Source organism: Triplophysa rosa, linkage group LG10, assembly GCF_024868665.1.
Source record: "Triplophysa rosa linkage group LG10, Trosa_1v2, whole genome shotgun sequence".
Classification (NCBI taxonomy): Eukaryota; Metazoa; Chordata; class Actinopteri; order Cypriniformes; family Nemacheilidae; genus Triplophysa; species Triplophysa rosa.
The window spans coordinates 12,188,769-12,201,882 of record NC_079899.1 but is presented as its reverse complement, the minus strand read 5'-3'; the positions used below and the strand labels follow the sequence as shown (position 1 = coordinate 12,201,882).

General features: G+C 38.1%; 1 protein-coding gene across 4 annotated transcripts in view; it reads left to right on the top strand.

The window, feature by feature from the left end:
* Positions 1-13,114, top strand: part of fut8a (fucosyltransferase 8a (alpha (1,6) fucosyltransferase)) — an 82,458-nt gene that overhangs the window by 48,658 nt on the left and 20,686 nt on the right. For all 4 annotated transcript variants that reach the window (XM_057344497.1, XM_057344494.1, XM_057344496.1 and 1 more), the window contains one exon: positions 434-952. In XM_057344497.1, the coding sequence (XP_057200480.1) occupies positions 750-952 (203 nt within the window). In that variant the 5' untranslated portion in view covers positions 434-749. The remainder of the gene's footprint in view (positions 1-433; positions 953-13,114) is intronic.

The following is a 13,114-nucleotide window of genomic DNA, read 5'->3' as shown; positions in this document are numbered from 1 at the left end:
TATATACAGGAGCCCTATTATGGTGTTTTATGCAGTTTCCTTTAATGCATCAAAAGACTTACAAACTAAAAAGTTATCCGTTTGAATCAATCTACATATTTGCTGAATCATAATACTTAAACTTTTACAGAATCGAGCATCATTTTTTTACTCTATAACTACACTTTTCCAACATGCACCTCAGAAGTTCATAATTCACACTAACTTTCTGCTGACTAGAATCTCGCTCTGACTTCTTGAGCTCATTTTAATCTTCTTTAATAGCTGTGCGACTGTAGCTTTCTCAGCAGTGGAGCTCATTCCAGTCTTATATCCATGTGGAGGAAAGGGCGGAGCTGATAATCTCAGACCTCACTTATTCCTTTATCTCTCGCTGTTACTGCAAGCATGTCCTGCCATCTCACTTATCACACACGCTGCTGTGTTTTTACAGAGGCAGAAATCCTTGGAGACTCCCTGGAGGAAGAGGAACTAATCTGAGCCATCAGTCCTCCGAAGTTCTCAGAGGATCTCGAGGCAGGGGGAAAACAAGATCCGCGCATACTCGAACGCTCCGCTTCTTCTCCCCGAGGGGCCGCTGCCATGATATAACCTCTGAACGTCTACACGCACGCAAGAAGAGCCCCATCGACTCCTGACGTTCACCCTCTGCTGTGGAGGAGCCTTGAGGTGGTGCGTAGCTGCTGGGGTGAGCATGCCTCAGACTCCTGTGTTGTGAAAGGAGTGTGTTCTGGGCAGCAGTAGGCGCCATGCGTCCCTGGACGGGCTCGTGGCGCTGGATTATGCTAGTGCTGCTGGCCTGGGGCACGCTGCTTTTCTACATCGGGGGTCACCTTGTGCGGGACAATGATCATCCGGAACGGTCCAGCAGGGAGCTCTCCAAGATCCTGGCCAAGCTGGAGAGGCTGAAACAGCAGAATGAAGATCTGAGACGTATGGCCGAGACGCTTAGGTGAGCTTTTGGGATTTCTCAGAATACTTTACAAATCTCACTGTGTTTTAAAGGGATTCTCTTTGAACGTGAAATGTGTTTAGCTGGTTATGATTTAACATAAATCTGGGATGTCCCTTGAGACAAATTCCAACACTTTACAATAAGGTGCTATTTGTTAACAGTGGTAAATGCATTAACTAACATAAACTAACAATGAACAATAAAGTTTTTCAGCATTTATTAATCCTTGTTCATGTTACTTCTTGTCAATACAGTTATTCATGTTAGTTCATGGTGCATTTACTAATGTTAACAGTGACGATGTTTGATTTTAAAAATGTTTTAGTAAATGCTGAAATTAACATGAACTAAGATTAATAAATGCTGTAAAAGTATTGTTTACTGTTAGTTCATGTAACTAATGTTAACAAATACAACCTTATTGTAAAGTGTTACAAAACTAGTACAAATTATTACAAATAAACAAATCAACAAAAACATGGTTACTTTACTTAAAGCATCCTAACCACAAATTAAAGTGGTGATATAACACGGCTGAAACGAATATTATGAATATTATCGTTTTTTTTGAGATGTAATGCATTTTTAGTGTGTATACACGATTTAAGGTTCAAAAACGCTGTATTTTCCACACACCGTGCATGTTTGAATCTCTCTGAAATGCGCAGATTTTTTACAAAAGCGAGGTGTGCTATGATTGGCCAGCTAACCAGTGCGTAGTGATTGGTCGAATACGGCAAGCGTGTGACGGAAATGTAACGCCTCTTACCATATTTGGAACATCAAGTTCCAAAGCAATTGTACTGACAGGTACGCCACCTTACATACGTATACATTTGGGCAGTCTTTGTCGCATCATACCACGAACTGACGTAGATTTGTGGGGGTGTGGTTACACGAGGCGTTTCAGGCAGGTCTGGGTGAGCATTCGCTTTTAGATAGAATGCATCTTTTGTTTTCTGACACTTTAATTTTTGCAATTTTACGTGTATAATACATGCACAGGCAATTTATAACACACCAAAGATATAGAAAAACACGTATTCGCGCCATATGACCCCTTTAACTTTGGTTTATTAAAGTAACAATATGTATTGAACAATATGTATTTTACATTTATGTAATTATGACTTACAATGACTGTATGAAATGAGGGTTTCTTAAAAAATAGTTTGGATTAAATAATCGAATGGGTAAAAAAACACGATTTTAAAGGGATAGTCTACCCAAAAATGAAATTTATTTTACTTTTTGGGTGGAGTATCCCTTTAAGCCAATTCAAAGCAGATATAAAAATATCAAGATCTATATTGAAATTTTGCTAAATACATATACAGTTTATGTAATATCCTTGCTTTATTGCCCAGCCCAGTTACCATTGGACCTCATTAGACAACGCTGGTTTTATATGGTCAGGCCGTTCTTAGTGCCTTTCTACTACCCACATGTGGTTTGGTTTTATGAACCAAGTGTAAAAAATTGCATTGAAACATACTAAAGTCGGCTCCGTGTGTATGTTCCAGGGTGGATTATTGCAGTGTGTATACAATATGCAAACTCATACACTGTTCATTTCACTAAACTCAGTGGTCTGTCATATATCTGGTTATGTATTATGCAAGCTCAGTTATCAGTGTTATAGTAAATTATTAAAATGACCCGGGTGACTCAGTCTACAAACGTGCCTCCTAATTTTTCTGACATTTGACTGCATACATATATAAACATACTAATGCTTGCACTGAATCACTAGAATAGGTTTCAAGTTTTGATTGTGGATGTACAGTATAAAATACTGCATCAGAGCCAGTTCATGGTTGCCGTGACATGTGTCCTGTTTGCAGTTGGATGTGTATAAGAATCAACATATGACTTGGCACTTTTGCAGTATTAGAAGACAAGACTGATGACATTTGAGTATGCAAATATCCCAATGAATGTCACCGCTGTAGGTTAGATTTTCTATGGTCATGGTTCTATGGTTCTAAGTCAGTGGGGGAGTTTTCTAAATTGAATCTTGCATTTCTTAAATAATAGCCTATAAAGTCTGCAAAAGAATAGATGTCACACTTAGGGCTAAAATGATGCATAAAGGTAAGTTTAAATGTAGTGTGTCACCAGGATGATAGACAAATCCAAAACTGTAACTACATACACAGCTCCTTACATGGAATTCGCCATGTTGTTCCTACAGTAGCTTCGTTCCTGATACGCTTTTAAAAACTATTCATATTTTTTTAAACATATTGTTTTAGTATGTTATTTAAAAAGTTTTTAAATTAAACATAAAAATGAAAGAAATTTGAATTATTACATTTTGTGTAATTTTTTTGTGTCATCGACTGTTGTTTTCAGTGTCGACTAGTCTCGCACATCCCTAAACTACATAGGGATGTAACGATTCACTCAGCTCACGATGCGATGCGAGTCACGATTCTGATCTCACGATGCGATTTATTCACGATTTATTTTTACAAAATGAGTTGAAACCAATTAGAAATGAACAACTTCCCTTTCATTATTTCTTAAATGCTTCACGTTTCTTTGTATAATAAAATAATGTTTTATTTCAAATAACAAAACTAAACTGCAATTTTATAACAAATTAATAATAGAAAAACTCTCTTTAATATAAACAAACTAATACTGTCTGAGCTTTTCTTGGATTTTTTGCATTTAAGAAATATCAGCATGTCCACGTTTAGATTTGCAGTGAAAATAGCGGCCCCTGCTGTTCAAAAAATGTATTGCGATTCAGTTCACACCTCAACCGATTTGAGTCGTCACTCATTATAACCGATTTTCAACCGGCTCACGGTGAATCGTTACATCCCTAAAACTACATAAAGAATAGTTTGTTTTCCATCCCATACCTTTATTAAGTATAAGAATATGATTTTTTATAGAAAACAAATGAACAATTTCCTTGAGGATCTCAATTTTTCACATAAAGTGTGAATTTCATAATTTTTCATGACCTTTTCCACCCCTGTCCCTTTTACATTAAATTGGCTGATGTTTACTACTGTGCCCTTTTGCGCTATTTTAAGGACCAACACTTTACATGAAAAATGAAAAAAAAAACTGCTTACTGCGAGTTTGCTGTCAGGTCCAATATACTTGGCGCAGTTCCATCCTTCACAAACAGCCCTTCTGCAAAGCCTGCATTACAGGGTGACAGGATCACAAAACAATCCAGGCTGAAATGTGCTGCATAAACACGCACTTTTGTTATGTTTTAGATTTATGGCAGGGCTCGACAATAAGGTTGGCCCGGGGCCAGTGTAAGAGAGATTTGGGCCAGTTAATCGAACTGTCAGTTGTCCTATTGGGGCAGTGCTGTATGCATGATTTCAGTTCAGCAGCACAATTTGCACCTGCGTGTTGCAAGCGAACAACACAAAAGTACATACTTAAGACAGCACGCAACAAAGCAGGCAGGCAGCAAGAAAATGTTGTGTACTGATACTGAACGCATAAACTACAGGCAAATGAGTAAACGCACATTCTTGTGTAATTTTTATGATTTGAAATTAACAGGAACTTATTTAGTTCCTGTTTATTAGGATCCATCTCACATGTTCTGCAATCCTTTTCACATGTGGGTAGTTGACAAATATGAAAAAAAATAGAAAATGAACTGTTAATAATATATTATTTTAAATTATTTATGTTTATATTTATTATTTAAAATAGCATGAGATTGTTTTCATTGTTAGTTTTTTCTACATTTTTGCTGTCACAGCATAGGACACATTTACTGCATATAACTACCTAAATGCCTATTTTAAATAAAAAATTGACTGTATGTTGAATTTGTTGATGACGTAAAACTGGAATTTCCTGTGCCAACAATTCAATTATTCATTACAATAAGCTCACTGTTGTGATGTTGTTTTAAAAACTGATTTTTATGTACTTGTTCAGTAACAGATTTCAGTTTTTTATCTTCAATGTGCATAGATGAACATTTACTGTATACTGTGATTTATAATCAACTCGTATGATTTACTCTAACCACGTCCTGTACCTTCACTTTCTCTCTGTGCGGCATTAGTTAAATTACACTTCTGTAATGAATTAGCCACCCAGTTGGCACAATGTAAAATCCTTTTTGCCGAGTCCTAATTAGGGCTGCAGCTATCGATTATTTTAGTAATCGAGTATTCTACTGATTTTTCCATCAATTAATCGGGTATTCGGATAATAAATACTTTTTCTTTATTAAAGAGCAATACTAAATATACAAGAGAAAATAAGACAGGTCTCTTAAAACTAATCTTTCCTTTTTATAAAAAATAATTTTTCATTGCTGAAATTGCATACATTAATATCTGTGAAAAGTTAACCCATTTAATACATTACATTGCTATATTACATTCAACATGCAATATAATACGAATGTATAAATAAGAAACATTAATAAGAAGAGAAAGAATAATTTCAAAGGTAAACAACTAACTTCATCTTATGCATGATGCATTTAGTTTATCTAAATTAGTTTTAGTTCATTTTTTACTATTAAATAGTAATATATTTGTCCACATAAAATACAGAGTTAACCAGACTTTTATCTTGGCAGGTTGTCGGAAGACGCTTATTTTTTAGTGTGTTAGCTTCACTCAGTAAAATGTTTTGAAATAAACCCTCAGAGCAACTCTGGAGATGAAGTTCATGTGTTCATGTCCTCATAAAGTGCAGACGCAGACAAATTCATGAGCATCACGCGTGTAGCACGTTAAACTGTGCAGTTCATTCACTCAGACACGCAGAACAGACAGATGACATGTGTAAATAACAGGATTCGGTGTCCACAAGTCCGCATGTAGTTTGATGGACTCAATGCAGCCGGAAAACAAGTTTCACTCGCAAAATAGACTAAAACAGTAAAATAGTAGTTCACCATTTCAATAATCTATCACTTATTTATCAGCATGAGAAATACGTGTGAGCGTGTGAACAGACTAAAGTGCGTGTGTCTCGTGGTGAATGCGTGAGACTTGAGAGCCCTGAAACATTAATAGAGTTTAGCGGGCTGTGCGTCAGTAATAAGGGTCCGTGGGGAAACGCAGCGCTCCGTGTGTACTGTAGTTAAATGGATTAAACGAGGCTTCGAGGCAACAAAAATTGCCTCGATGATTTTTTGTATTCGAATTACTCGAGTTACTCGAAGAATCGTTTCAGCCCTAGTCCTAATTTGTGGTTATTTGGAACATCGTACATAAGTAAGCTTTGGTAAACATCAAATTTATCTTTTTTATTATCAACACCATAACTACTTATGACCCTTCCTCTACGGATAATATGAAAATCAGCCTTCTGTAAACAAAAAGAGGAAACGCAACATCCTACTTCCAGCACGGATGTAAACAAGCTTATGAACAAAACAATAGATGTGTTTGGTGATTTACTTGGCAGAACATCTACAGACACTCAGACACTGTTTATAGCACAATTTTCTGAAGCGTTTTCAAAGAGAAGATTTTTCAGCTATTTTGAACTCGAAGGCTTTAAATAAATGCCTGTTTCAACTGCACTCAGTTTCAGTGAGAAGCCGGTGTATTTCTCCACTACAGATCATTTAAGTTACAGACAGTTAAACACAGATGAAAACAACTGCTGTGAAAGCTATACGATAAAAGACCAAGAAGTCTTACAAAAGTATGATTTTAGTGACAGGTTTTTACCGGCATAAACAGGGCAGACTTGGCCAAGTCTTTGTTTTAGTGCAATAAGATTAATTGAAATGCTGCTGCAACCAATATGTGATGTTTCTTATTTCTAAAGCCCATTGCACATTGAGTCCGAAATTTGCGTCCGAAATTTCCGCACGTTAAAAAATAAATACGACCTCACGTTGTTGTCAATCACATTTACGCACTGCCTCCGATATTTTCGTCCGTGATAAAAAAAATTCGGACCGGGTTCGATTTTCTGCGTTTTCGCATCCATATCAAGCATTTTGAGTGGCCTTTTTTAAAAATTCAGAGACACCGTACAAACAAAAGCCAAATACGAAAAAACGCATATGAAAATTTCGGACTGTATGTGCAAAGACCTTAACTTAGTGCCACACAGATGATTTCATTAATATTTGTGTCAGGTATACCTATTGGGTTGAGCAGAATAAAATGTAAAAAAACATAGACATATACAGTATGTGTATTGGAGGAGGGACCTGAGAATTACAGTATATAGGGACTGTGAGCAACCACCCACAACCCTCTAGCAACCATATAACAACCATACAGCAACCCCTCTGCAAAACAACCAAAACGCTATTAATCATATAGCATTGCTATGCTAACTATCTACAGAACCCTAGCATTAAGTTTTACATAAGCGAGCACCACTTGCATTTCCTCAAGAAAATGTATACAACCATTTTTTAAATGTTTCTCTTTTCTGTCTCCATCTTACTCTCTTTAGAAATGGGCATTGAATGTTGTTTGCTCTGTACTGTTTACAGTAGCTCTGATCTGACTGGTAAAGTAAACAGTGCTGAACAGCGAGAACACATTCTGATTGAAGTGTTTGCATGCAGCAGATATTTGACTTCTCGACTGTGTGTGCGCTAACTCAGGGTTGGACTGGATGGAGGAATACAATATTGCCACACATCACAGCCAGGGGAATTTTTTGTACATACAATACAAAAAACAATGTGTGAGGGCAGGGCACATGTGTACACTTTTGTGTACTAAATGAAACAATGTGCAGTATACAATGCACAAATTTGGATGCACTGCATATTACCTATTAACGGGTAGGACAAGAACAAGGAAGGCCTTAGACCTGCTTTACACATATTGTGTTTGTAGTACGGATTCATTTTGGCACCCAGATACTGCACGTGTGAAATGTGGCACATGCTGAACTCAAAACATTAACCTACTTAAAAACGCTTTTTTGCATTATGTGCTTTTTTAAAAATGTTTCACATGCAATGACAGACGCAAACACATTCTGTTCAGTAAATCCGACTGTATTTATATTACTTGAGTCTACATTTCGGAGGTTGTGGTAGCATGTAAATGAGTTACTTTGGATGCAGTTGTGCCCGTCCTTCTCATGTAAATGAAGATGAGGTCTATGATCATTCTCAATGACCTACTCCCAATAACTATTTCTAGTATGTGGCTCTCTGGGATACTACATTCTGATTGGTCAGTCACATCATCCAGCAGTCTGATATTCCTGAATAACCACTGCACATGCATTACGAGAATTAAGTGACATTTGAAGCTCATGCAAGATAGTTTAAGGATGCTATTTAATGTTTTACGTAATAAAATGTTTCAAACCAATATCCATCCATTGGTTTTCAATAGACGGTTTCAAAGCAACAACATAAACAAACGTTACTGCGCATGCACGCTTTTGTGGTCCAAACTGAACTTCCGGTGCACATCTGCAAAGAATAGAGTCCTAGATTATTTCTGATAACAAGCAAAAGAAATAACAAGTAAATTGCAGTTGCTAGCAAGTTACAAGTATGTCTAGCCAGTATTATTTTGGGTTACCAGTGGAAGAACCGTTACTTGGCTAAACTTAAATGTGACAAAGTTACACAACCCATTCAACAACTTATTGAAAAAAATGTATATTCAATCAAATTCAACAAATTGTTTATTTAATACAATTAGAATACAATCAAATATCAATTAAATAAAATATAAATTGTTATATTATTAGCCACTAGCCAGACCAATCAACAAACACAGAACTACCGTCTATTCTGTACGTCTGGGTCATGGGCAGTGGTGGAGCCCATTCCAGATCTCAGGCCAGGAGATACTGTTATTTATTTATATGGCAAGTATTGTACAGTAATATGGTCGTATTCGCTAAATAAACTTATTTCGAGTGATACAAGATCTAATCGCCCTGTCCGGGTTAATTTTGCAATCATAATCGTCTGACTGTACATTTTCTTTTAATAGCTGTAAAGGATACGCTCAATGTGGTAGTCCAGTGTGCAAGCTTTTGTAGGCCTGCTGTTACAGTCACACACCGTAAACACCGGCTATATGAAAAATGGTCGATTTAACGCCTCCCGTGCTTTTTGAAATATATAAACCTATACAACCTTAATGAATTGTAGCACTTAGTTCTCCTCCTATCTCTTCACCACGGCATAGTATCAATACTGTCAGTCTCTCATTAAACCCTACCTGTGGGATTTATCAGGTGTTGATACGCACACACATGCACTGTGATTTCCCATTAGAGCCTTCATCTCTCTTTATATTGACTTCTGGATAAATGAAACAAGCACAAACACGCACACAGAGGGTGAGTTCAGCAGATATGGGGATGAGAGACGGGGCAGGCCAAAGATGGTGCTGTGATTGATGGAGAGGCAGGCAGCTTGATGGAAAAGAAGGTGTGTGACTCCAGCGCTGACAGGCACTCATTACTTCTCCCTCACACACCATACACACAGAGTAGCAATGATGTAACGCAGTGTTGAGTAGAAGCGGACTATCACAAAGCAATGATGACAATCCCCCATTCAGAGACTCAATAGACTGTCATATATACAGTATACTTTAGCGAGTGTGTTAAGAGAGTGGATGGGATAAAAAATGATAAACAAACAAAAAAACAATTATACTTGACAAAATTAGCAAGTAATTAGATACTGCATGTGTTGAATATCATCAGAAAGCTAAATAATGTTGAGATGTTTGTGCAGACGGGAGTGAACAGCGAGATAAGAAAAAGAAGTGGACTTCAGCCGCTGAAGTCGATGTGCTTTTCTGATAAGAACAGATATTTACATTTTTTATGACAAAGGCAGCACATACACACACCCTTTTCATCAAGGCATGTGCCAGCATGTGTACGACCCTTTGGTTTCGTCACATTTGAGGCCGTTTTAGGTCTTGCTGACACACACTTGTGATGTATTAATAGCAAATGCATCTCGTTCAACAGCGAAGCTTCTTGTTTAGCTTTTAATACGCCCCAGTTTTATTATTATCATGTCCATACAATATTTTAGCTTTTTTCCGAAAAGTAGAAAACAAATTAAGGTTTGGTTTTGAGGTTACCACGAAAATAAAATAATTTATTTTTAAAGCATTTTATTACATATATTTTGTTCAATTTATGACTTTTTGATCGCAGGTCTTAAAGGGGTCATCGTATAAAATCAGACTTTTTCTGTGTTTAAGTTCTTTAATGGAGTCCCCGGAGCATCTACCAAATCAGAAAACGTAAAAAATGCAACCCAGTTAGTTTCTTTTGATAAGCCTTTCTCTGCAAATGTATGAGAAATCGACCCAATCAGATTTCGCTCCCCTTCTGACGTAGGAAGGGGTTCTCATTATAATATTACCACCCATTAATCTGCACATTTCCTCCCACGTTGCTGCCGTCATTGTTGTTTCCGCAAGCGACAGCGGTGAACTTGTTCTGACATCAGGGCAAAAGTTCGCGAAAAACATGCTAATGTTGTGTTCTTGGCTGCACAGACAAACACAAATCATTATTTAGAGGCCTTGGAGGAGACAAGAGAGGAGTGAATTTATTTAATTTTTAGTGGAGATCTCTCAGAAACCTGCAAAAACCTGCTTGTTTGTGTTAATCACTTTAAGCCGGAGTGCTTTATCAACCTGGGACAGTACAAGCAGGATTAGCTTCAAAGTTGTTCCTCAGCCAGGGAGCGAAACCAACTGAACGAGGCAAAATTGCCAATGTAAGTAATTTTTATCAACAGTCAGAATTGACATAAATGTGCGAGACGGTATAGGAGGATAACGTTAACATATGATAGCGAGAGAAGCTAAGTCATAGGCTAAATAGAACATTCAGTGTTAAACTAACTCTATATTTATATCTTATTTTGCAAATAGGCACTTGGAGGTATGTGCGTTGATATGTTTAACTGCGGCTAGCTGTCACTAATGATTATTGTTTTGCTAATGAATGGTGAGATAAAGTGCTTTTATGGATAGATCCAGGGCGAACACCAGGGTTAAAACGAAACGATCCGCGAAGGAGTTCAGGAAATTTCATTTAGCCAAACGGTTGCATGGCAGCACTACAAGTGTGTTGTGTCGACATGCCGGACAAGACGGGTGGGGTGCGTTGATAATTGAACTCATTTTCAATTAAAGAGACACACACCAAAACGGGTTGCTGTGAGCATAGCTGTTTTCTACAAGACGAAAAGTTTTGTTTTTTTTGTGAGTGTTTTTAAAGGGGTCATTTGACACGGCTAAAACGAATATTATCGTTTGTTTTAGATGTAATGCAATGTGTAAACAGGATTTAAGGTTCAAAAACGCTGCATTTTCCACATACCGTGTATGTTTGTATCTCCTCTTTGCCCCTCATCTCTGAAACGCGCAGATTTTTAGAGATAGAGGTGTGAACCTACACTAGTGTCACGGTTCGGTTCGGTTACGATTATCATGTCATCGATTCGGTTCAATTCGATTTTACGATGCATTGACGATGCACTGCATCCTCAAATTTCAATTTTACTAGTTCACAATCACATGTATACAATTTTGTCAATAAATACAAGCAGTCAGATATATGAACTGAACCTTTAATTTTACTTGCTCTTCTTCGATGTATCAAACATCAATCATTATCTGTCACAAGCACTACATCTTTATCCAATAGCTGCCATTTCTCCACAGCATGAGACAGTAGCTCTGCCAGATGAGCACCCATGACTACGTTCACACTGCCACCAAAATCCGATTTTTTTGCTCATATGCGACACAGATCTGTTTACTGTATGACAGTGTGAACAGGACAAACCAAATGGAATCCGATTTTTTTTTATCTGATCTGAGCCACTTCCATATGTGGTCCTAAATCAGATTCAGGTCTGATGTTTCGCAATGCGACCTCAGTCTGAACGGTTAAATCGGAATTCATGCGACTTTTGCATCATTGTAGATCGACATGCGTCATAATTCTGCGCTAATTTAAAGCTTCACGCGCTATTCTGTTGGCGGAAGTGCACTTTACAGCTCGGTTGCCAAACACGTGAGCCGCACGATGCGATGTAACAAATGACTATAGAATCCGTTATAATAAGAAATTTTGCCACTGGATACGGCGCGATGCAATACGACAAACGCATTAATGGTGTCTGTTGTCTTTTATCGCTTTGCATTCACCACTCGCGTGCGTGTTGACATGGTGGTAAAACATAAGCTATAGGTGTGTGTTCTACTCCACGCTGGGACGTGCAAACCACAGCCCGAGAGCGGACTGCTCCGGGAATGCTCTAAAATCCCGCCGTGAGATCAATCCGCTCGGCACCGCATAAAGTCAAACACACCCGCTGATATACCCTTGCTTAATTCTGTATGAAACCGTGCTGCCTGTTACGTGTTATTGTTGTTTTGCGCATACGATTAGGTTTATAACCATCATGAGTTCACACTGGAATCTGATATTGGCCACATTTTAAAAATAGTGTGAACAGCCGAACAAAAAATCAGATCTGAGCAAAAAAATCTGAATTGAGCATTAAGGCTTGCAGTGTGAACGTAGTAATGTCCCAGTCCTCGCTAATGTAATGTGCCGTTATTGTCACATACGACTCTGTCGCGACCGAAGTCCAGGAATCGCATGTTATTGCAACTCGATGAGCACAGACAGCAGTGGCGCTGACAGGCGTTAACAGCTCAGGGTGAAAACGGCTGACGTGGTTTCTCAAGTTAGCATTTTTAATTACTCTCGCCTACCTCCACCATGGTGTGCTAAAGCAGTAAAAGCACGTATGCGACATGACGTCAGAAAAACGTAAGTACGTTATAACCGGTTATGGTCCGTTACTGAACCGATATCGAATCGTCCTCGTTTGCATCGCGATGCATCGTAAAAACGATTAATTTCGACACCCCTAATTTTTAACAAAGCTCTGAAAAGCGAGGTGTGCTATGATTGGCCAGTTAACCAGTGCGTACTGATTGGTCGAATACTGCAAGCGTGTGACAGAAATGTAAGGCCTCTTACCATATTTGGAACATCAGGTTCCAAAGCAATTGTACTGACAGGTACGCCCACCTTACTTACGTATACATTTGGGCGGTCTTAGTCAAATCATACCACGAACTGACGTAGATTTGTGGGGGTGTGGTTACACGAGGCTTTTCAGGCAGGTCTGGGTGAGCATTCACTTTTAGA